The 23,808-nt window shown below is 36.6% G+C and overlaps 2 protein-coding genes across 2 annotated transcripts in view; one reads left to right on the forward strand and one right to left on the reverse strand.

The window, feature by feature from the left end:
• The window catches only part of LOC121298008 (synapsin-2-like), a 79,526-nt gene that overhangs the window by 19,899 nt on the left and 35,819 nt on the right, over positions 1-23,808 (reverse strand). The window contains exons 3-5 of the mRNA XM_041224692.1: positions 19,309-19,400; positions 13,653-13,809; positions 12,641-12,730 (exon numbers count right to left, since the gene is read on the reverse strand). Of these exons, the coding sequence (XP_041080626.1) occupies positions 12,641-12,730; positions 13,653-13,809; positions 19,309-19,400 (339 nt within the window). The remainder of the gene's footprint in view (positions 1-12,640; positions 12,731-13,652; positions 13,810-19,308; positions 19,401-23,808) is intronic.
• LOC121298009 (metalloproteinase inhibitor 2-like) lies at positions 392-10,709 on the forward strand. The gene is made up of 5 exons (XM_041224693.1): positions 392-680; positions 8,313-8,410; positions 8,736-8,850; positions 9,570-9,694; positions 10,303-10,709. Exons 1-5 carry the CDS (start codon positions 551-553, stop codon positions 10,498-10,500), a joined length of 666 nt encoding a protein of 221 aa, XP_041080627.1. The 5' UTR covers positions 392-550; the 3' UTR covers positions 10,501-10,709.

Genomic DNA, 23,808 nt, shown 5'->3' on the forward strand with positions numbered 1-23,808 from the left:
CCATCATTGTACAGTAGAATAACAATGATTCAGGGCATGCTAAAATATGTGTATATTTTTAACCTTCACCCCCTCTAATTTGGTGTTACATTTAGAATATGGAGTATTTTGGGGTATCGATAACCTTTATGGAATGAACAGGTGCACTGTTTAAGAATCAGAAAGAAAAAAAAAAGCAGGAACCTAGCTATTGAAGCAACACTGCAAGACATATTTCATCTAAATTGTTAAACATTAATTTCCTCCATTCAAATAATAAAAAAAAGAGATTTGCTGTAAACTGTTTATTTGGTGACTCAGAAGTATGACATCTTTTATTAAATGGGACGGGTCTAATCTGTAGAGGCGGGCTCCTCAGTGTCAAACAAAGACCTACAAAAGAGGTTCCCTCTGTCAGACTGAAGCACCAGTGTAGAAGAACCGATGTGCTGAGAGGGTGTTTTCATTGCAGCACTGTAGCTTTGAGCAGCTGTTTCTACCTTGAAGAAGGACTGAGAAGTGAATACCGTGCAGATTTGCTAAGAGGAAAGAGATCTGCTTGTGCTGCATCATGAGTACTCCTGTTCCTGGCTTGCTGTCCCTTGTACTGCTTCTTCTGACTCTAAGACTTCAGGAGCTGGTGGAGGCATGCAGCTGTGCTCCAGCACACCCTCAGCAGGCTTTCTGCAACTCCGAAATAGGTAAGCTGTGTTAACTGTTCAGTGCATGCAATAAGCATGGTTAGCTTCTCAGCAATAGTGAACCCTCATTGAGTTATCTGAACTTCATTTAAAAAAAAATAAAATAAAAAATATCAATATAGCATTTAAAGAACGACCTCTTGGGAAAGTTTATTTTTAATCCAAAATATTACCCAGAAAAAAGTCTGTTCTATTTCTGTAATGTAAAACAAAATATGTTATTGCCTTGCTAGTGAAAAGAGAAATAGAAAATGGAAATTGTAGTGCTAAGCGATATTGTGTATATACACACACACACACACACACACACACACACACACACACAGACACACACACACACACACACACACACACACACACATTCAGCTTATAGTTTTAACAGATGTTAGAGGGTAGCACCGAGTATACTATATCAAAATAGCAACAAAAAAATATTGATTTTCAATTAAATGACAAGTTTTTACGTTTTTGCTAATATAAATAATTTCCAAATGTGTTCAGCTTACTAAATTCTTTTGCAAGCTAAGGAAACTGTCACAGTCCCACGGTCCATTGAAATGTTGGAGAGTTCTGTTTGGTTTAACATTCTCTTTCCACTCTCCACACATGCGGTCACATTCAGCTTCACAGCCATACAAACAACCCAGTGTGCGAAAAACCACGGAAGTGTTGCAGGGAGTCCACAGCATTAGACAGGAATGTATAGACTTCATTTGCTGTTTCCAGCTCTTTGAATCACCACTGGTGTATATCCATCTACACAGCCTGGACTGAGTTACGCTGCTTTAGTGCTATCAGCATGTAAGGTTTCTGGCATAAATAGCTTTTTTGAAATCTAGAGGATTTTGGTTAATTATAAATGTGCTAAATAAAATGTTTGAAAGTATTTTTTCTTCTAAGTCTTTTTTCTTGTTGTTCTAATCTGCAGCTCTTTGATAAGTTATTGTATGTAAGTGTAAATATTACCTTCCAAAACCTTCTCTAGGTATTTAATTTAGCAGATGTGCACAACCTCCTCTTGCTATAACCCTCAGAGCACTATAAAATTAGAAGGGCCTTTTCAGATCTGGTTAGTTTATAAACAAACCGAACTGAGTTCACCTGGAAATTAACTCTGGAGGAAAATATCTCAGTTCCTTTTGTTTTCAAGTATGCACCTTGGTGCAAAAAAAAAAAAAAAAAAAAAATTCTTAACTGCAAAACGGAAAAAAAAAAAAAAAATTACTCAGTTCGGTTTGATTAAACAAACTCTGAAAGGGACTGGGTTCTTTTGGAGCATTCACATATACTTCCAAAACTAACCGAACCGCACCACACTGAGGTCATCCTTAACGAACCAGTGTGAATGCACCCTGACCCTTAACAAAACATCCCTGGAGGCCATCTCATTCTATCATATTCACTGCACCACCTAAAGCTGTTACTGTTGTTTACCAGTTACAGTATAACAGCACTAGTGCTCAACCTCAGAGGATAGATACTGCTGTTTGCTACTGTACTTAAAATGATTTGCTTCTATATTTTTTACAGCATTACGTTAAAAATACGTACTTGTTTTTGTTAAAAAACAAAATTGCCATAGAAATCTGTTAAAGATTGAAGTTATGACAGAGGACATTTCTCAGATATTTAAAAGACCGAACCAATCATTTTCAGGGACTGCTTTTCAATAGCAGACAGTGCATCTATGTAAATTAATATTATTCAAATTTTCTAAGACACATAGAATTTAATGTTATATATATATATATATATATATATAGATAGATATATATATTATATATATATAAAATATAATATATAAAAAATATAATGTTTTTTAAACAACAAAGAGCGAAAGGATTTCATCACACAACAATTTGACTTGTATGTCTTGTAACTTCGACACACACAGAGAACGTGACATTTAGCAGTCTGTGAGGTTCAGAATGCTGACCCGCTGTTGGTCAGCTTCCAAGCTGCATTAACATTAATGTACAACACGTTTCAAAATTGTCACCAAATTAGCATCTCTATAGGAGAGAGGAAACTGCTTGCATACTGATTAATGGCTTTAAAGACTCTGACAGGGAATCTTTGTGAACATGACAAGCCCTGGGCTCTGTCTGGGAATATTGATTTTATTTTTATTTTTGTAAAGCTGTTATTTAAACAATTTTTATTTTATTTCTAAATATCAGTTTCAACTAGGATTAATGAAGGTATCCAAATATTTTTGCTATTAGCTAATGCCGAGCTCCAGGAAACAGCTACAATTACAAATCTTCGACACAGTTTCTGATCAGTACTTATCTTTTTCATAGTAAATGTTCATACTCAAAGACTGTTCTTTAATGTGTGTGTGAAAAACCTCTTTATGATTTTGGTTCTACAGGTAAACAATAAATAGGTTTTAAGAGTGTAAGAGAGGACTTCCAGGTACAGTATGGCGGCATCTTGGCACATCAAGACTATTTGAACACTGCTAAATCCAATCACAGTCAGAAAATAGGATCTTGAGCTGAAAACGTCAGGACCTGCTGGGTGTCCCTGCCTCGTTTGCTTGCTGTCTGAGTGCGCAAGGCCAGTCCCGAACAGTATCATGTAGTTTAGCACTCCCGGCAAAACCAAGTAGAGAAATTAATTAGGTCTGGGCCAAGCACTTTTCACTGTGACTTTTTTGTCTAAATGATTAGTGGTGTGGCTCTCTGTCACTGCTTGACAGGGTACCTTTGTTACTGAAGACCATCTTTTCAAAACACCCTAGCTACCATACATTCAGCACCACTGGCAGAAAGCACACATCCACTGACAGCTCCTGCGGGCACAGTAAAGACCTTTAGCACTTTGGCAGGGGGGATGGTTTTGAAGAGAGTGTCTGTCTCTGTGTGTGTGTGTGTGTGTGTGTGTGTGTGTGTGTGTGTGTGTGTGTGTGTGTGTGTGTGTGTGTGTGTGTGTGTGTGAATCGGAAATTGATAACGCTGGAGCTTTGGGGCTCCGCCAGTGCATAGACAGGAGAACAGAAGCAGTAGCCTCATGTGGTATGATCCATTCATTGATGCTGTTTACACAGTCTAAGCCTCAGAAAAAAAGATCTCCTCGTTCAAAAATAATGTTAGAAAACTTCTGTCACACAGCAGTAGGTTCACTGTAGAGTATTTTCTAGTTAAATGTGTAACTTTACAATGAAGGTGTCCCGAAAAGGGTAGAAATGAAAATGAATGGTACTGATGACACAGACCTGGCACTGGCCCAACTGAAACAGAGCCCAATGTCTTTTAAAAACAGTCCCTCGATGACTCTCTCAAATACAGGACATTCTCATCACTTTCTTTATACTTTGTGGTGCCAGTGGTGTCTGCCAGTAAGTCTTTTAAACGATGGTTAGGGGGTAATTCTTAAGCAATCAGGCCCTACTGGATGTCATGGGGTATTGAGTTCTTCCAGTGCTGTGGTAAGGTTTTGGTAAGGCAACCATATCTGTTCAAAACTAAAGTAGGCTTTTGTCCAGATGTTGGTGTCTCACTGCAAGCCATTTCTTATAGAAATAATTGTGGGGTCTTTTTTTATTTAATGGAAACATAAAACTTGATGCTATGGAAAAAAAAAAAAAAGATATAATGTATTTAATATGCCATTCCTATGAGGCATATTATTACATAGAGAAAACATTAAAAAGAAAATGACATGGTTTCTAAGGTGCTATATATATAGTGTTTATGGCTTTTTAGAACAGGTTATTAGGTATCTGAAGTTATCATTTATATTTGTTTTAAAAATTGTAAGAATCTCGCATTTCTGTTGCCTAGTACGAAAATGTTTCAATACATACTTAGCAGATTGTTATGAAACTTTAATAATTTTAAAGAAAGGGTATCATTTACTGGTTATTTACTTGTAAATAAACAGAATAGATGGCCTATTGGAAACAAGGATATTCTGTTTAATAGTGTTGTTTGTATTGGGTTATCTGCATAGTATTTTGCACTGTGTATTCTGAAATACAATGAAAAGAAAACTAAGTTAGAAAGAAATAACTTCAAAGCCCTTAAATGCCCGAGTGCAAATTGCATCTTCAAGCAAGACAATTCAATCCATTGCTGTCTCCAACAATCCCACAGAGCTCTGACTGGGCTAAGAGGGACTGGGGATGCAGCTGGGGAAGATCTAAAGCTACGGACAAAAGTTTCCCATCACCCTATAGAATTAACTAATTTTGCTTCATAAAGTCGAATAAAACTTGCTGAATAATGCTATGTTAACTTATTGAATTACATACCGCGTTGTAGTTTTCAATCTTATTAACCAAAAAAAAAAAAAAAAAAAAAAAAGTGTCATTTCGAAATCGAACATGAAATGCTGTACTACTATTATGGCTTCTGGTAGACTTATGCAATATCATTTAGTAGTTTATTTGATTACATGATGTTAAATAAAATATCTAAATTATGTTCTAAAATAAAATTCAAGGTGATAGAAAACTTTTGGCAGTAGCTGTGTACTGGGTTAATTCTCAGTGATCCACTTGACGACCACTCTCCCTTCTAAACGTTGTCTACAATGATTCATGCTTACACTGTGCATTTAGTGAGCTTTACCATGGGCTACACCATGTTTCACTTTAACTTTGCTTTCACTTTGCTCTGCAATACCTTACAGTCCTGAACTTTTACGAAGGCTGATTGCACACTTCTTCACCAGAATGATCAGAAGCATATTTTCTTTCTGTCTCTTTTTACGGTCTCTTTATTGTTGTAATTTGCGCTTTGGAGAAAAGCAGTAGATTTATTGCAATGATTGCTAACTCATCTCGTTTCACACAGAATGTTCCGTTTAATAGCATAGTGTGTTCAGTATTTCAGCTGTAATATCAGATAGCAGATTCTAGCCTGATCAAATACAGTATGATACTTGATTTTACTAACTTTTCAAGGAATTAAAAAAAAAGGAATGTAGAAATAAATATTCCTTTGTGAAGCTTTGGTGAGAGACACTGTAGAAGGGGTTCTGGGGTTTTGGCATGCCTCAGTTCAGCTGACTGCTGTTTTTAATAAAGTAAAAAGCAACAGAAGCAAAAAAGTAGCGGTTGGAAAAAGGGTTTAATGTTCTTAAAAATCTTTTTGTACATGTTTGTGCTGTACATTGCTGCAAAAGGAAAGTATCCCTTGTTACTCAAAGAGCAACCCGGTACTCGTATGAAATATTATCATAACTAATGTAACTGACGCATATCTTACATTCATTAGAGGCAGAGTGTTTCAGGGGGACAGGTTAGCGGTTACACTCTGGTGTACCACAGATACTCAGTGAGGACTAAATTGAGGCTGCAGCAATGCTTTAACTTTTTAAAAAGTCACCAGGTTGTGAAGACTAAAACAGAAAAATATGTATATACAAAGAACATTAGTTACTTGAATATTTCATATCAATATCAAGTTGCTCTTTAATAGAATAAAAAAGTTGGGCTCTGATACCAGTTACCAGTAATGCTGGTTATACTGTATTTACTGTACTAAAGCAGTGATACAATATTATTTCACAAAGACACATTAATTGACTTATAAACAAGACAATTTCAAGAATATAACTATAAATTATTATTATAGAGTTGGCTTTTATTTTTCATAGACACTCTCATGTAATGAATCTGAATTTATGTTCCTGAATGAGGATGCAGTGACTCCAGTGGTCTTAAAGCTGACATCACACGTTTTGCATGTCGGTCATAGTATATAGTATTATGTAATTACATCGGTTTACTGAATAAGCTGCACAAATGCCTTATGGTGTTTGGGCATAGAAATAAGCTTATCTTGGATTGAGCCTGACAGATTTACTGCAGCATTGACAGAACATTATACTCTCGGGGGTCCAACGGTAGTGAAATATAGGGAGAAGTGTTTAGCATTCCAGAGGCTTTAGGCACAGGCAACACTGCATGCCATTACAATAGACAGTTTTGTTGAAAAACAAATGATGTTAAACTACTGGTGGCTGAGATCTCTGAACTGAATGTACAGTATGTGTGCCACACAAATATAGCATTTAAATTGCTTACCCAATTGTGGGCAGAGACAGCATATGGCATGTGTAGTTTGGCAGCGAGGTGGGTGGCAGTGGATTAGGTGGGTTAGGTTTCTAGAGGCATGTATTTTTCTGAAGGCATTCCTTCTGGATTTAATGCATAATCTACAATGCTGCAAGAAAGACCTGAATACAAAGTTTACAAAATGCAAGACACATTTGCCAGTGCTTCATATCAATAGAGCTTGTAGGCTCAGTCTTTTCTACCTCTCTTTGCAAGAATGCATGCTTGCTTTTTGTTTTAAAGGCTGTCCAATAGAACAGATAGTGAAGGGCTTACATGACAAGCAACAGGAACTGAATATTAAGTATGCAGCAGGGTCTTCACTGCCAGATACAGTGAGAATGGAGGCTGTTCAAATGGAAAGTATTCTGTTTCCCCAAACATCATCCAACAACAGCACAAACAGTATTAGAAGAAACAAAGCCATTTCATGCATTTAATTTGTCTGCTTGTACTTTGAGGGAAATTCAGCATGTTTCATTAGCATCATTTTGTATTCTGATGGGAGAAAAACACCCACTTGTGATAAACTCAGTAATTTGACTTTAGGACTCTAAACGTTTTTTTTTTTCTTCTAATTTGGCAACATCAGCAGGTGTTAATCTATTTTCAAAAAATACACTTTGGAGTAAAAGGCTTTTTGAGAATAATTCAATTTGTCGGATATTTCAAACTAAAACCAACTATAATTTACATTCTACACTAGAAGGTGTTTCCTCACATTTAGGAACTATTACAATGGTTTTATCAAACACTTCCTCACAGCCTTTGCAGTAGGTATACATGGATATAGCCTTCATCCAAGATCATTTCTCTAAAAGCAGTGCAGATAAGAAAAATAAGTTTGCCTTTTTCATATGCTATCTACAGTGACTGATATATGTAGGGCTGCAAGGTTAGCATCTGCATCATCACTTTACATTTGTCCCTGGTTTTGACCAAATTGGATGCAGCTTTCTTCAAATGTCTGCATACTTGTCCTGAGAAAACTATTGTATTTTCTATTGGTTTCTAAGAACCAATTACTATAAATTAATGTTCATTTAAGCAGGGTCTAGGGCTGGTTTGTCACTAGGGATTGCCTAGTTACCCTACATACTGATTTTGGCACCTGAGGTTATGTTTTCTAGCCTGTTGCCTGAAACCTCCCTCCTCACACTGATTAATGCAACACTTTTCTGTTACTAAGCAGGGAATGGAAATTGCTTGTCATTAGTAGAGTCAGACCTCAGCAGTTTTTGAGGAACAAGTAAACTGGATTTGCTTAGGGCCTCTCTGGTTAGAAAGTAGGCAAGGCAAAGAAAGAAAGAAAGAAAGAAAGAAAGAAAGAAAGAAAGAAAGAAAGAAAGAAAGAAAGACCATTTGCAGCAGTACCTGATGCAAAAACAACTTTTATTGATTGCAGAAATAAATGTGGTCAAAAATTGTGGAAATGTAATAAATTGATCTCAGCACTGAAATTCCAAAAAATACCTGTTTATCTTTATTTCACCTCACTTGATGCTTTGTACTGTATGCATAAAACATTTATGCATTAAAAAAAAATATATATATATATTTTACAGTAATTCGGGCCAAAATTGCTGGTGAAAAGATGGTCTCCCCCAGCAACAGCTCCTTATCCCACTTCAAGATGATCCAGTATGAAATCAAACTAGTAAAGGTAAGAATAGTAGAACAATGGTAATAACGGACAAGACTGTAGTGATATTATACTCATTTTAAACTGCTATGTATCAATACCTGCAGACCACAGTATCTCACTGCTAGCATTTTCATACATGCTTCAGCATTACACATCTGCTCCTTTATTTATTCCCTACTGAAAATATGTTTCCATACTGACATATTTCTATAGTTTTACTTTGCTTTTAGTTCCAGATGATATACTTCAAAATATATAGGAACAAGTTACTATGGCATTCTTCTGTGTTATGATGACAAGATGTTTCAACTAATTATTTTATATCATTTATTTCCTCACCCAGATGTTTAAAGGCTTTGAAAAGTTCAAGGATATCCAGTATGTGTACACCCCTCCTTATTCGTCTCTGTGTGGTGTAAAGCTTGAAGCTAATAACAAGGCCCAATATCTGCTGTCAGGTACAAAAAACACCAATGATCTGCTTTCAGTTTCCAATTCACAATGCGCTTTCATTTTGAACGCTTTGCCTTCTTACATAAGTGACTGAGATTTGTACACACACTATCCACACGTAGCCGAAACACTAATTCAGCTGTTCGAACATTGAATGAAATACCTAACAGGGTTTGTTTATAATGTAAAACAATTGCCCTCTTCTGGCCATTAAGATTTACTTTCCTCTGATGAGACACTGCTTCAATGTGTGAGGTGACCCTTTTCAATCAGTTTATATACCTCAGTCTAGTAATGGTGTGTGTGGCATTTAAAATATTAACGATACATTAAAAGACAATGGTTTGTGTTTCAAGCGTATAGGGATAACATAGTTAAATAATTAGACAAAAACTCCCAACTGCAAAAATTAACAAACAACGCTTTCATTTTCCATGGCAAGTTTCCTCTTTTCTGTTTATCCATAACTGTGTCACACTGTGTTTCTGACAATAACTAGGAACCTTTAAACAGGAAACACTATCCATAATAATAGGTTCCGCATATATTGCTATAGTTTGCATGACACACCGCTAATAAATGCTTGGTAAAATAATTGATTAATAGAACTACGTGTGACCAGTTTCCACTGTCTATGTTATTTTGTCTCCTCGTCTTAAATCTTTGTAACTACAGTGTGCCTTTAATAAAGCAAGGTTAAACATTTTTGCCCCCTGTCTCACAGGCAGGGTGTGGGAGGATGGGAGAGTTATGATTGGCCTGTGTGATTTCATTGAGCCCTGGGACAGCCTTTCAATGTCACAAAAGAAGAGCCTCAATCACAGATATGAAATGGGCTGCGACTGCAGAGTAAGTGCCTTCCCTCTGACAGCTGCTGCAGCAGCTACTGCAGCAAGACACATGTATAATGTATAAGTAACAGCTTTCTGAAAATAACAACTTTTGCAACTGTGAATTGCTTTTACTTCAACATTTAGTTTTAGTAGACATGATGGTCTAATGGATAATAGTTCTAGGGTTAAAATCAATGGAACAGTGCGTCAACAACTTGAAGGTATCAACAATTTATTTAAGCTAAATAAAAAAAAATACTAATTGTATTAATGTTAGTCATATGATAATCCCATTAATATTAATCATATTAATGTTTAGTAAATATATGTCGCATGGGAGGTTGATAAATATGGAAACCAAAATTAAAGCAGCTTTGCATAGTAGGGTGCCACATTCGCTCCATTTCATTGAAAAAAGCTCCAAAGGAAACTAGGTATATTTTCATCCTGACTTTATCAAGTGGTATTTACTTCACCTCAAGGTTTAGAACTCAATGAAGCTTGTTTGCTCACACTGATTTTTGGAAATTATCAAATCAAATTCCGATGTAAAATTGGCTTTTAACCTAAAGACAAATGGTTATGTCAATGTATTAAAAAAAATAACCGTAAACTTCTCTTCAGATTTCCAGATGCTACACTTTGCCATGCTCTACCACCGCAGAAAATGAGTGCCTTTGGACGGACTGGCTGACAGATAAGAGCCTGAACGGGCACCAGGCCAAGCACTTTGCCTGCATCAAGCGCACCGATGGCTCCTGCAGCTGGTATCGAGGAGGCTCTCCCCCGGAGAAAGAGTTCATGGACATTTCAGACCCTTAAACCCAATCAGCTCTCAAGAGAAGAGACACGAAGGTGATGCTTGTAGTCAGATCTGCTGCAAAACCAGTCCATCCTGCATAAAGAAACTCTTGTGGTTCAATGCATTCCTTTAATTCTGTCTAAAGCACAACTGCCTGCCTATCCACCATTGTGAATGTACAAGAATAAAGACCTGAAGCTGCCATCACCCTCCCACTCCCCCCCCCCACCCCCGGGGGGTGAATAATCCCAGTGGTGGAAGGGAGAAACACTAATTATTAGGTAACCAGACTTCCCTTATAAAATTCTTTGTGAATTAATTCAGTACCTATTGTTAGTAGAAGAGTTTTTTGATTATTTCTTTTATGGGTAAACTCTTTTGTGAATTTGTCTTCTGTTACAAAGGAAAGGAGAAAACTCCTTCCTTCCTTTTCTTGTGTACTGTTATGTTGTGCTATGAAAAGTGCATTTCTGATCAGTGTATGGCAAGTATATACCCCCCCCAAGCTGTATGGCAACCCATGTAGTGTTGCATTTGTTATGTCACATCAGGTAAATTATTCCCTGTCTTAAGCCACTGGAACACTGCTGGTTAAACTATAGATTCACCGGTAAGAGTTCAAGCAGTCCCCTGAATTAAATAAAGAATGGTTTACCGGATATAAGCATATCTGATTAATGACCTGACAGTCAGCTTGATTGTTCATTAGCGACCGAAATAAAATAAAGAATTACTGTAATTCTTATGTATTAGCCACTTTTGACTCCACCATTACTTCTGCTGTAGCACTGGTGTTGCAAAAAGCAATGTATTCCTTAATTTGTGATAAACCTTGCTGCAGTCTAGCAATGTGTGTGAGATTTACAATAGTAAAGATAAACTAAAAGGTAAGTCACAGTTAAAATTATTCAGCAATCTGGGAAATACATTTTGTAAGAGATTTTTTTTTTTTTTTTATGAATGAATCCCAATTTCTGTATACTGTATGATGAGAATGTATATATTTGTATTGTTATTATTAACAATGTAAATGTTTAACTGCACAAATGGTATAAACAAATAGACACAGCATATTTGTAGTGTTTATATTTTAGATATATGCTATTGCATTTCCATATTCAATCATTAATGATGGGGTAGTCAAAGGCACTTCTTATATAATGTCACACTTCCTGATATTGTGCTTTGTAAAACATTACCCTCTTGCCAAAAAACTAAAACAAGCCTTTAATAGATGCATCTGTACATGTAATAACCATGGCTGTCATGTTTCTGTAGAAAACTGTTTTATACAAAAACTATGTTTCTATGTGTATTTATGTTTCCCTGTAGTGGATTTTTGTTTTCTATCCTGTCATGCCAAAAATTGTTTATAAAAGTCATTCAATACAGTATTTCACGAGTCACACTCTTTACCATTCATGTCCAAGGGGGATTCATTCAGTCAAAACATATTGTAAAACACTACATTGAATCTTGTTATATGGCTCTATTCATTAAAAATGTCCAGATATAGGAGGGCACATCCTAAACACACCACTATGTAAACAGACGTGCTAAAAACATGTGCTAGCATTCAGTAAGCTTTATTATTTAAAACACATATGATCTTGCCTGAGGAAAGCTTGATTGAATGTTATCATAGTACAATGCATGGCGCTGTATTTTATTAAATGAATCTGCTCATCAGCATTCAAATCCATCACCATAAATAAAGCATCGGGGGTAGGAGATACTGAGGGTTCACACAACATGGTTCAATTGGCAATTTCTTTCAGTGATCTTACTGGGCTTAAATGAATATTGCTTCATGCTGGTTGAGTTGGTACATGGTTATTGTAGATAGGATTAATGCAGAGATTACATACAGTAAGAATGGAAAAACTGCAAGAGTCAAGCCACTCATACATTCCGCAGATATGATCAAAACTCTCTGCAGATGTCCCTTCTCACATGCTTTCCATGAGCAAAAGTATTTAGTCTACAGCTGGACCGCAAGCAAACACCTGGTTTGCAAGTCTTAATGTTGTACTTGTGTGTCAAAATGTATAGGGACCTTCAGCACCAGCCCTGCTCCTTCACCAAACAGCCTGAAAGCAGACCCTCTACTGCAAAGCTTTTTCTGCAGTATCGTAAAAACATACTCAGGTCCAGTCTTACCATTTCCTTATGGTTCGGGTAGAAGGTCTGCTCTATCAGAGGGAACTTCTCAGCACCAAAGCTCCTGTAGGTGCTTATCAACTGGCCAAACTGCAAAATAAAATAAAACCTCAAGTCAAAAATGCTGATGTTTATGCACGTGTCTTATGATGATGTTCTTATGCTAATGTCAACGTTAGCACCTCTAGACAACTTTATAATGATACCTCTAAATCCAGCCTCAAAAACCGATTGTTTGAACTTGAGGTTAATGATTTGAACAATAACAAAAGAAGCATACTTGAACAAGGGACCCCCCCTAACATTTTGAAAATGTATGTTATTTAGTTTTTCTAATTCTACCTATTTTATGCGCAAAATTCAAATTCAAATTTAAAATCAAATTCAAAGAAGGCTTTATTGGCATGACAAAATTAAGTTTTCCCAAAGCCCTTACACAATGAACATCAACAAAGACAAAATAATGTCTAACAGTTTAACACCAATAGTCTCCTTCTTTGGATGCATGCAGTGTTAATGTACTGAGACGATTACACGACAGCTGATGAGAATTAACCTTTTTTGTCCTTACTGATCAAGAATTAACGGTGCCTTCAAGAAGTTTTACAAATAGCGCAAACAGCAGATGTTTCAAATCAAACCAATGTTTCACTAACACACTGAGGAGCCATTAAGGAAATTAATGTGCAAAGCAACATGCTTTGGAGCTGTTGTAACTAAAGACAGTATAATAATTATTTTGTGAAAAATGAATGGAAAGAGTTTGTAACCTCAGGAACTAGGCAGTTACACAACAGCAGTCAAGATGCTCTAAAACATCAGTTTTTTCAATTTTATTCAGTATTAAACTTTTAAACAATGTTATTTAACAGTCCAATAGACAGGACTCAATCTTTAGCTCTTTGACTGACTATACAGTATAGTACATTTACATAGATGTTAGATGTCAACACATACTTGCATCAACTTATATTTCTTTGACTGCTAAGCATTTCCTAAACTCTGTACTTACCACCCAAGGTTTGTCACAGAGGTTGTAGATAGACTCCAGTGAGTTGATACTGGGAACCCCGGCGTACTGCAGTCCTATAATCATGTTACGGAAATCTTCATTCTCTGCCATACTGAAGGCATGTTGTCGAATGAGGACAAAGTCAGGCTTGAATGACCTGTAGTAAAATAAATCATTGTTTAACATTGCACTTAACAGAAAAAGCATGCTTTCCACAATGAGTTTACTAGACCTGCAATACCTATTTTAAAAGCAGGTGATGGCACAGTGGGTTTTCCAGCACTACCTCTTTGCAATCCTAGAATAAACTTAGTGTCGAAATAAAGGGTCCATAAATGACCAATTGATTGGATGTATAGACAACTTGGAATAGACCTTCATTTAAATGTAATAATAATAATAATAATAATAATAATAATAATAATAATAATAATAATCTCAGTAATAATATTGTGTATGTACTAAATAAACATCTTAGTAAATCGTAATAAATGACACCTTGAAGAGCTCTTAAAAAAATCCAAACAGCAAATCATGGCATAGTGTCTATATAGCACGAGGAACTAATACCAAAAAGGTTGATTAAAAGCCAGTGGCTCCATGAGGCGACTGTCTTTCTTTAGTAAAAATTGTGCGAAAGAAAAAATGGCTTTCACTTCTAAACGTAAATCAGTAGCAACAGAAGCATACTGTAGTGGTGATCACCGTCCCAATTGTAACATATAATTGCCATTCAGTTTAAACTACACCATTAATGGATTCTTAAAATGTTATTAGCTCCAGCTAACCTTTATCAAATAACAAAAGCCAGTGACAGCTAATAAAATGCCAGCCACTTCCAAACTGCTTTTTAAGATTAGTCTGTCTGTGGATAAAATAACCACAATGCCTCTAGGCTAGAAAAGTTACATAACACACCGGAAAACAACAGGAAAATATGTTACTACTCGCCTTGCCCCACGTATTCCGGTTACACTTTACAACGTGTAGACAAAACAGTCTGTCTACTGGCAGTGTAAACATGCCCTGAGCTCTGAGTAAAAGATCAATAGATCTAGTTTCAAAATGTTACATATAATTTGATGAGAATTACAAATGCTTTGCTGAGCACTGCAGCTTTGGAAGCCATTACCGGTTTCATAGGTTGTGGTCAGTATTTGATTAGCGAAGAGCTCTGGTTTAGCCTTTTGACCAGTTCTGGAAACTGTATACTGTATTCAATTAAGCCTTCAGTCATTTTGATGTTTAGCTTCTTTTTCTTTAACTAAAAACTTAAAACGACCAATTTGATCACAAAATATATAGATTTTGGGTCAAAATCCAGTTATTTGCAAAGGTTTTGTTGATGGGGTGACAACCCCTCCCTCACATGCAAAATTTATTGTTTATTATAGTGTTTTTTGTATAAATAACTTTTTTTTCATTCACTCCCATGTTCTACGGTTCATAAATGCGCATATTTATTCCACAAAATAATTATCTATTTCTGTTTAAATGTTTACTTTAACCCCTGTGTTTTGTTTTAGTTGCAGTAAGGGGGTATGATATGTGTGGTCACATGACTGGTTTAAAACAAGGAAAATGCCTTAAAAGTATTATTTTCTGTTGTGATTAATTATTGTTTGAATTTGTATTATTTAGTTTGTTGAGAAAAAAACAACACATGGCCTCCGCTATTGTTAAAATACTTTAAAGGTGTTTTATTATTATTTTTCTGTTTGGGCCCTCCTTGTCATGTGACTCGGAGAGTGTGTATAACAGTCAGCAGTTCCTACTTCCAAGAGGGAACAGAGGCAGTTGCCACTGAGCACTAGAGGGAGGCAGTATATTTTGTGGCTAATTTGAATGCTCTTTTGTTTTACATTTGGTTTGTTGTACTTCTACTATTAGGTATTCTGCCTCTATAATTATCTCTTGTGGGCAGGTTTTGTTTCTTGTTCCAATTATGATACCATAGCCACTATTAATATCTGTGGTCATCTCCAATCAACAATGCATCCCAGGCTCACAGGCATTCTGGGAGCAACGAAGAGTAAGCATGGAAACCAACCAGACGGCACATTCCTGTGCCAGTGTCATAGTGATTGGACCTTTAAATGTGTATTTTTTTGGAAGGGGGCTGCAGTAAACAAGATGAAAACAAATTAGCAAATGATGAATGAACTCCTACCAAAACCACCAAATATCTTGCAGTTCAAATGTCATATTGTAGCAAGACCCTATCAAGACTTCTTGTGGTCACTCAAGAATTGTTCACCATACATTTTCTAGACTTGCACACATGAATGCACAGTGTACAGGAAATTACTTGGGAGTTTTAGGCAGCGATAAATCTTGTTTGCACTTTATTTTTATATTTATTTATTTGTATTTACAGTTATTTTAAAATATCTGGGTTAGTGCAATATGGAAGACAATGATAACTCATATTCCATGAGATAAAGAGATTAAGAAGCTTATTTTGGGCTACAATCTATAAATAAATGCCTAAATGAGGAAGCTAAAAGTTGAAATTCGCAGAAGAGCCTCAATGACTATCCGTGGCTTTATGATTAATTAGAAGTAATCCAATGGGACAGCCCATGGGTATTTTTGTCCATGCACTCCCTGGCAGTATTTCAAGTGCCAAATTAGAACCAAGGGAGTCAAGTAGATACATACCATGTAAGACCACAAAAGACTGTGTGGTCTAAAGCAGAAAACAGAGGACCCATTCTCAGCCATCACTATGATCATAAATAAATACAATCAAACCTCTCTGGGAAGCTGGGAAAGGAGAGTAAGGATGTCAGCGTGCATCAACATTCCTTAAAAGACCATTTGATCTGAGGTTTCCTTTGAAACTTGCCATCTTCTTTAACATTTTTCAGTTGTTTATTTTACGGGCTCTAGATTCTTTCACTGCCACACAGCAGTGTAGACTAATTACTTGTGCAATGTGAGGAAGGTTGTGTTGAATTAGGTTCTATTTCTCATGTGGTTTGTATATATTCTTTGAAGTGTTTTTCAGTCTTATCCAGCAAAATATTTTTAGTTACTGAGCAACACATGAACTGTTCCAACTTTGTACTTTCACTAAGCGATATCCATAAATGAACTGGACTACATGAACATAATGTAATTCTATTTCAGTAGACACCACACCAATCTTGTACAATCGGAAATAAATGTAAACATAGCTATAGGTTGCTAGTTATTAAAATGTAAACAAACCATGGTCATTTTCAAAGACGCCTTCCAATCTGTCTCAATCCGGATCAAACAAAAGGTTTTATTTCTAACTCTATTGAATGATGTCTAGATATGTAATGAGACAATGGTGTTTTAAAATAATGAAAAATAAAGATAAAACGACACACAAACTGTTGTATGAATAATTGTAATAAATAAAGGTAGTTTTAGTGAGGCAACCTAGAGCCTTTAAAACTGCCTTTAATTCCAAATGATTAATGCTATGCTAGATGTTTCTTTCCATCACTTTGGAGGCTCTCCAAACAAGGTCTTTCATTGTAGCTTTTTGTCACATTTGTCATTTGTTAACAATTTGTAAAGTAATTTGTGGAGACGAATAATTATTGGTTGTATCCCCTGAGTAAACATTTCTCGCAACTTAATATAGTATTACTGTAAACATAGCTGGTAATGAGTCAGTGAGTGAAAAAAAGCAACAACTACAATGTTTACCACCCCACATTTCCCTGTAGAAACCCAAGCAGACCACAAAATGGAAACACAATGGATTGGGAACAAGTATTGCATGATGGTCCTGATGTGATATCCCATTGGCACTGGTATGGTACCATTATACTGACTTGGGTTACTAACATGTATTTTTTCATGTAATTAGGATAGAATTGATTTGTCATGTCATATGAAATGCTACCACTGTAGCTGCACTTGTACTCACATTGCCATTGCTACTGAAGATCATTTTGTAATTGAATCCCAAGAACAGAGTAGGACATCATGACCTGACAGATTAGCCCACAGACACAAACAATAACATGGTGCTTCTGGTTTGTTCTGTTAATGCAATGAAAGTACTGATAAAAGTAATGGAATTATGTACACATGAATAGACATTATAATTGTATAGCAAAAGGCTGATTTGTTTGTCTGCTATCTTTCAGCAGTTTACATTTAAAATAGCTGGTTTACACCTCCTGGACCTAAGACACGTCTTATCATGCACTAATTACTAAAACTTCTGTCTTGTAAAAGCAGTTATGCCTATGTGTAATTGTCAATGTTCAGCTATTATCAGAGGCTGTCTCGTACTAGCATTCCTTCCATCCAAGCGCATCCACCAGTGGATAACCCAGTATATTACTATAGGGTTATAGGACGGCAAACATCTGTGTATTGCAAAATATCAGCACAAATAGAAATGAACGGACCGATGCTGAAAGCACACTAGGAGTGTCGCTATAACCTATACACAGACATTCACCGAACCTTTATTGAGTCAAAGAGATTTCGGTCTGTGATTCAGCCTCCCGACAGTAGATGGCATCAAACCAACTCGGGACTTCCCTTACCAAGATCTCGTGACCATGGCAAAAGTCATCTTTTGAGGGTTTTCACCTTGGTGAGGGGCGGAAGTACGAGTATGTAACTTCCAGCCACTGGAGTCAAGTGAAGGATAAGGATACGTGTCAGCTGGGGATTGGTGTTCCACTGACTGCAGAGGCGGGACATTACATACTAAAGGGAACGTACTACTGTGTTCGGGGTGGGTCCGAAAGTAAAATAGGAGGAGTAACGGGTGGAGGGAGAGACTGGTTTGGTGCAGCGGGATTTAAAAAAAAAAAAAAAACACTAACATTTCTTTTGTCTTTTTTTTGTTTATGTATGGTTTACCACGAAGACGATAAAAGACGAGTTATCACGATCTGTTTTGGATTTCACCCCTGCACTCCTTCCCTCACACCATTTTGTTTTCTTTTGTTATTTAATTATTTTGTTGTGTATAGATAATAAAAATAAATTATTTTATTTCTGTACACACAAATTACTGTCTGGACATTCCATTTAATACACTCTCGCCTCACAGAGTCCATCGTCAATTTCGTTAAAAAGAGGGGAACGTTTGATAAACAGAATACAGTTAAGTGGCTGAGGTATTGTTAAGTTACTGTTTTGAAGGAACTTTGCAGTTGAATGGAATTTAGAGAGGTGCCTCAGGAATTAATTTTTAAAATTTAAAAAAAAAAAAAATCAAATTTGGTTACTTGAAGAGCCATAGGTTGCTGACCCCTGGTGTAAAGGGAGGTCAGCGAGACAGCCAGGGGTGCCTAGCCTTTCTGTGGCCTCTTTGTTGGGACAGGATTGTTCTTCATTTATATGAATTATATATATATATATATATATATATTCTTTGAAATATATATACAGCATTGTCATTTTTCAAAGTCAAACAAATACAAATATTAAACGTAGAAGCAGATTTTAACATTTGGCTCTTTTGACTGTGTGTCATTTGTTCTGGCATTACTCCATGTCAGCTCAGTGAGCACATGAATAAGGCATTTGATGGTCTAATTAAACTAATTTACTGCAACAATACCAGTAAAACAGAAAGAAACTCATGCCAATTAACTCTAACACAGTCTGACTAAGAGCCCACTCAGACCATGTTCATGTGTCTTTGCCTCACCTGACAACCTTGGTGCCATTTCGAAACACTTGCATGTCCACATTACAGGTCCCATCAGAATTAGACACCAGGTTGATCTCAGAGAACTCAGCCTAAAACATAATTGAAACAAGTTAAACTCACAATTAATATGAACAACATACACACTCTGGTGGTCTACTGTTACTCTAACGACATTTGTAACAATTCAGTCTGATATTTACTGAATGCAGCAACATTTCCACAAAAATCAAGTAGTTTTCTCCTCATAAGTTTAAAATAACCTTTGCATAATGATTAAGTAGAGAGAAACTATGATTGTTTCCTCGTCCAATAAAAGTGTGCTTTTCACTGTATTAAGGCCTTCATTTAATAAAGCAGTAGAAGTGAAAACACGGCAGGTTGTTAAAGGGTTTTATGATTAAGCTTTAACCCAAGAGTTATTAGATTACAGTTGGCTTCTTTAACAACAGTATGGAAAAGTTTTAAGTGTAAGTTCAATTCGATTACTAATCATCACCAATGAAACTACATTTATTTATGAATTGGAATTTTCCAAAAACCCTTTTTCCTAACAAAAGGTTAATTCAATGTACTGTATCGTAAAGCAGACAACGTGATTTGCCAGCTGCCTGTCTGAATTGTAATACTTGTACTGTTTTTATTTCCCCACAAACACTGAATTGTTTTCTTTTAGAGTAAATCTGCTGAACCATTAGCATTGTACTGGCATGACAGGACAGCCAAAAAGGACTTGAAAACAAATACTAAAAAATAATATATTATTCAGTATTTATGAGACCATGCTTTAAATTGTTCCATACAAAGGCTACCATGTAAACACTACAACATATGTTCTTATTGAATGGCAACCAGCTAGACCCATACCTACATGATTTTTCACAACTAGAATTGAGCAAAATTTCATTTTTTCACATTACAATCTGCTTTCCCACAAAAAATACTTGTATCTGTCATTAATTCATTCTGAATACTTTAAAGCCACCCCAACTACTGAGTGACAGCACATTCCCACATTTCTCTTGGAGACTCTGCTTGTGAGATTTAAAACAAGATTACAATTATAATGGAGGCTTGTTAGCGGGATTTAAAGCTGTATTACAGTTAAGATATGGAAAGGATTTAAAACAGAATTGTGGTGAAATGTACAAAAATGCCTCCACACAAAAACCCCAGAAGAATGTACCTGTGGCCATAGAGATTTTGTTGTGGAAGACAGCAAAGGAAAGAAGGTACAACTTAAGTGTACAAGTACTGTCAAGTTACTACTATACATTTTTTAAAAAAAAAGAACTCAAGTATTTTGTAAAGTAACCAATAATACTAATTTCATAGAGTATATCAAAAATGAAAGCCCTGTAAAAAAAACTATTTACATAAAACTCGGAAATAGCTAAAAATAAGCACCGAAAAATACAATTACAAAAAAAATAAAAACAGAAGCCCTAATTATAGGAAACTGTCACTGCTGAAAATTGCTTTAGTACTACTGCAGTATACCATAGTACTACTACAGTATACTATAGTACTTTTTTGGCAGAGTATAGTGTTTTTGAATGGCACTACAGTATTGTTTTTTGAAAGGGTTTCGTCAGGATTTGCTTTTAGACCCAGAGCCTGCATCTGAGAGCAGTGACGCCAGGCATGGATGAAAAAGATTAAACCCTTCAGAGGAGTGCTAATTGAACAGGGACTCTGCACAGCTAAGAACTCTCCAGAGGAGTTCTAATTGAACAGGGACTCTGCACAGCTAAGAACCCCTCCAGAGGAGTTCTAATTGAACAGGGACTCTGCACAGCTAAGAACTCTCCAGAGTTCTAATTGAGCAGGGACTCTGCATAGCTAAGAACCCCTCCAGAGTTCTAATTGAACAGGGACTCTGCACAGCTAAGAACTCTCCAGAGGAGTTCTAATTGAACAGGGACTCTGCACAGCTAAGAACTCTCCAGAGGAGTTCTAATTGAACAGGGACTCTGCACAGCTAAGAACTCTCCAGAGGAGTTCTAATTGAACAGGGACTCTGCACAGCTAAGAACTCTCCAGAGGAGTTCTAATTGAACAGGGACTCTGCACAGCTAAGAACCCCTCCAGAGGAGTTCTAATTGAACAGGGACTCTGCACAGCTAAGAACCCTCCAGAGGAGTTCTAATTGAACAGGGACTCTGCACAGCTAAGAACTCTCCAGAGGAGTTCTAATTGAACAGGGACTCTGCACAGCTAAGAACTCTCCAGAGGAGTTCTAATTGAACAGGGACTCTGCACAGCTAAGAACCCCTCCAGAGGAGTTCTAATTGAACAGGGACTCTGCACAGCTAAGAACCCTCCAGAGGAGTTCTAATTGAACAGGGACTCTGCACAGCTAAGAACTCTCCAGAGGAGTTCTAATTGAACAGGGACTCTGCACAGCTAAGAACCCTCCAGAGGAGTTCTAATTGAACAGGGACTCTGCACAGCTAAGACCTCTCCAGAGTTCTAATTGAGCAGGGACTCTGCATAGCTAAGAACCCCTCCAGAGTTCTAATTGAACAGGGACTCTGCATAGTTAAGAACCCCTCCAGAGTTCCAATTGAACAGGGACTCTGCACAGCTAAGAACTCTCCAGCGTTCTAATTGAACAGGGACTCTGCGTAGGAATAATATGGAAAAGAAATGGCTGCTCTATAGTGCTGGGACAGCAGTAGCAGAGGGCTTGCTCATACTCACTGTGTCTAAGCATCTGTTTAAACATGTCAATGAAAGAAGAGAACCCTGTAACCTATTACAAAGTCTCGTCACAACCAATGCTGTAATCTGCTGCGGCTAGTGGGCTAGACAGTATTAAAGCAGTATTACAGAGTACCTCTGTTTGTGAACAACTGTGGGTTATGTCTTGCGTAAACCGCACACTATGTGTAGGAAAGCCTCAGAAAGAAAGTGCGGTAGGTACAGACTGTGAGAATACCTATTACTTGTTACTATAATGATCCAGGCAGTATATGGAAATAGAGCCTCACCATGTTGACTAGATTACTAGGACTATCCTTCATGTGGTCTGAAAAGCATTTGTCTTCAGCCCACTGTAAATTAATACTTTCAATCCGTAGTGGCAGAGAGAAAGACTCTGACACTAGTGCAGTCTGCTTGGATCTCAAATGCTTTTGATCTCCTTGTCATTTCTTTACCATTGTTAACCATAATTTTCTTATTATAAGTCTATTTTTTCCTTCTTGACTATGTTTTAACATGCTTTCAATATACCATTACTCTGCTTTACCAGTTTACTGCACATTTGTCATTCAGTGCACATCAGTCAACTTGTAATATGGGTGGGCGTCATCACTTTATTATTAGACAACGGAGCTTTTATATAATGGGGTGTTTTGTATTTATTATTTTTATTGGCTTTTTTGTAATTAATATTATGCTGTAAATTGTGTTATTTTTCATTTATTTGTGCTCTGAAAGGATCTTCCTTGACCAAATATTTTAAGTAGTGCTGCATAACAATCAGCCCATGCTGGAATCCTTTCTTATTGCAAACCCAATATGCATGTCAAGTTAATTCATGACCAGGGTCTTATTCTTATTCAAGAAGAGTAAGTTGCTTGGCACTTGGCAGCTATTATAGAAAACGGAGCATCTTTTTCAGCAAAAGAACAATGAAGCAATTAAAGCAATAACAAACTGATGCATTGTGATCAATCAGAACAAGATCAAAGAGTGTTGTCTTAACAGTGAAAATAGCCTTGCTCTACCTCAGGGGCCTTTAAACAGGAAAGGAATCGCAAGACAGAGACGGAGAAGATATACAGTGCACTAAGGTTCACTCATAGGAGGATAATCCATTACTCACATGTAGAGAATAGGCTTCTAGAAAAGATCTCTAATTACTGTATATCTACATAATAGTTGCTAAGTAAATACATGTGTATTTACACATAATTACAGCATCATTATGCATAGGTACAATGTACTTAACATGTAAATCTTTTTCCACGCTATGACTGTAACTCTAACCCTAGCCCTAATCATTGTATTCATCCCTGCATACAGTAAGGTCGTCACTTGGTTGGGTTTCAATAATTAGGAAGGAGACAGTGAGGAAATGGCAAGAAGAACCCCAGAAAGGTAGTGAGAAACACTGATCATGTGCCCCCTTTAATCCAACACAATTTACTTCTGTGAAAAACAAGGCGAAACTTTGAAAAAAATCTTTCAGCTTCCTTTTCAGCTCAGAAAATAACAGAGTATGTATTTAGCTATAGATGTGCATGTTTGAAATTATTTATTTGATTTCAAACTAAATCTTTGAAATAACCTAATAAGTCTTCCCAAGTCTTTCCACGAGTTATGGAAAGTATGTACAGTACCACTGAAAAATATGCCAAGACCTAATGACACACACATTTCCGCAGCCTTGGCGGTTTGCTTTTCTGGATTAGAGCAGAGCAGTTTCATTAAAAATAATAATACAAGTACAGTTTGCAAGTAGTGACGTCACTATGATTTCTGTGAGGTGGT

This window comes from Polyodon spathula, chromosome 23 (genome assembly GCF_017654505.1).
Source record: "Polyodon spathula isolate WHYD16114869_AA chromosome 23, ASM1765450v1, whole genome shotgun sequence".
NCBI classification, from domain to species: Eukaryota; Metazoa; Chordata; class Actinopteri; order Acipenseriformes; family Polyodontidae; genus Polyodon; species Polyodon spathula.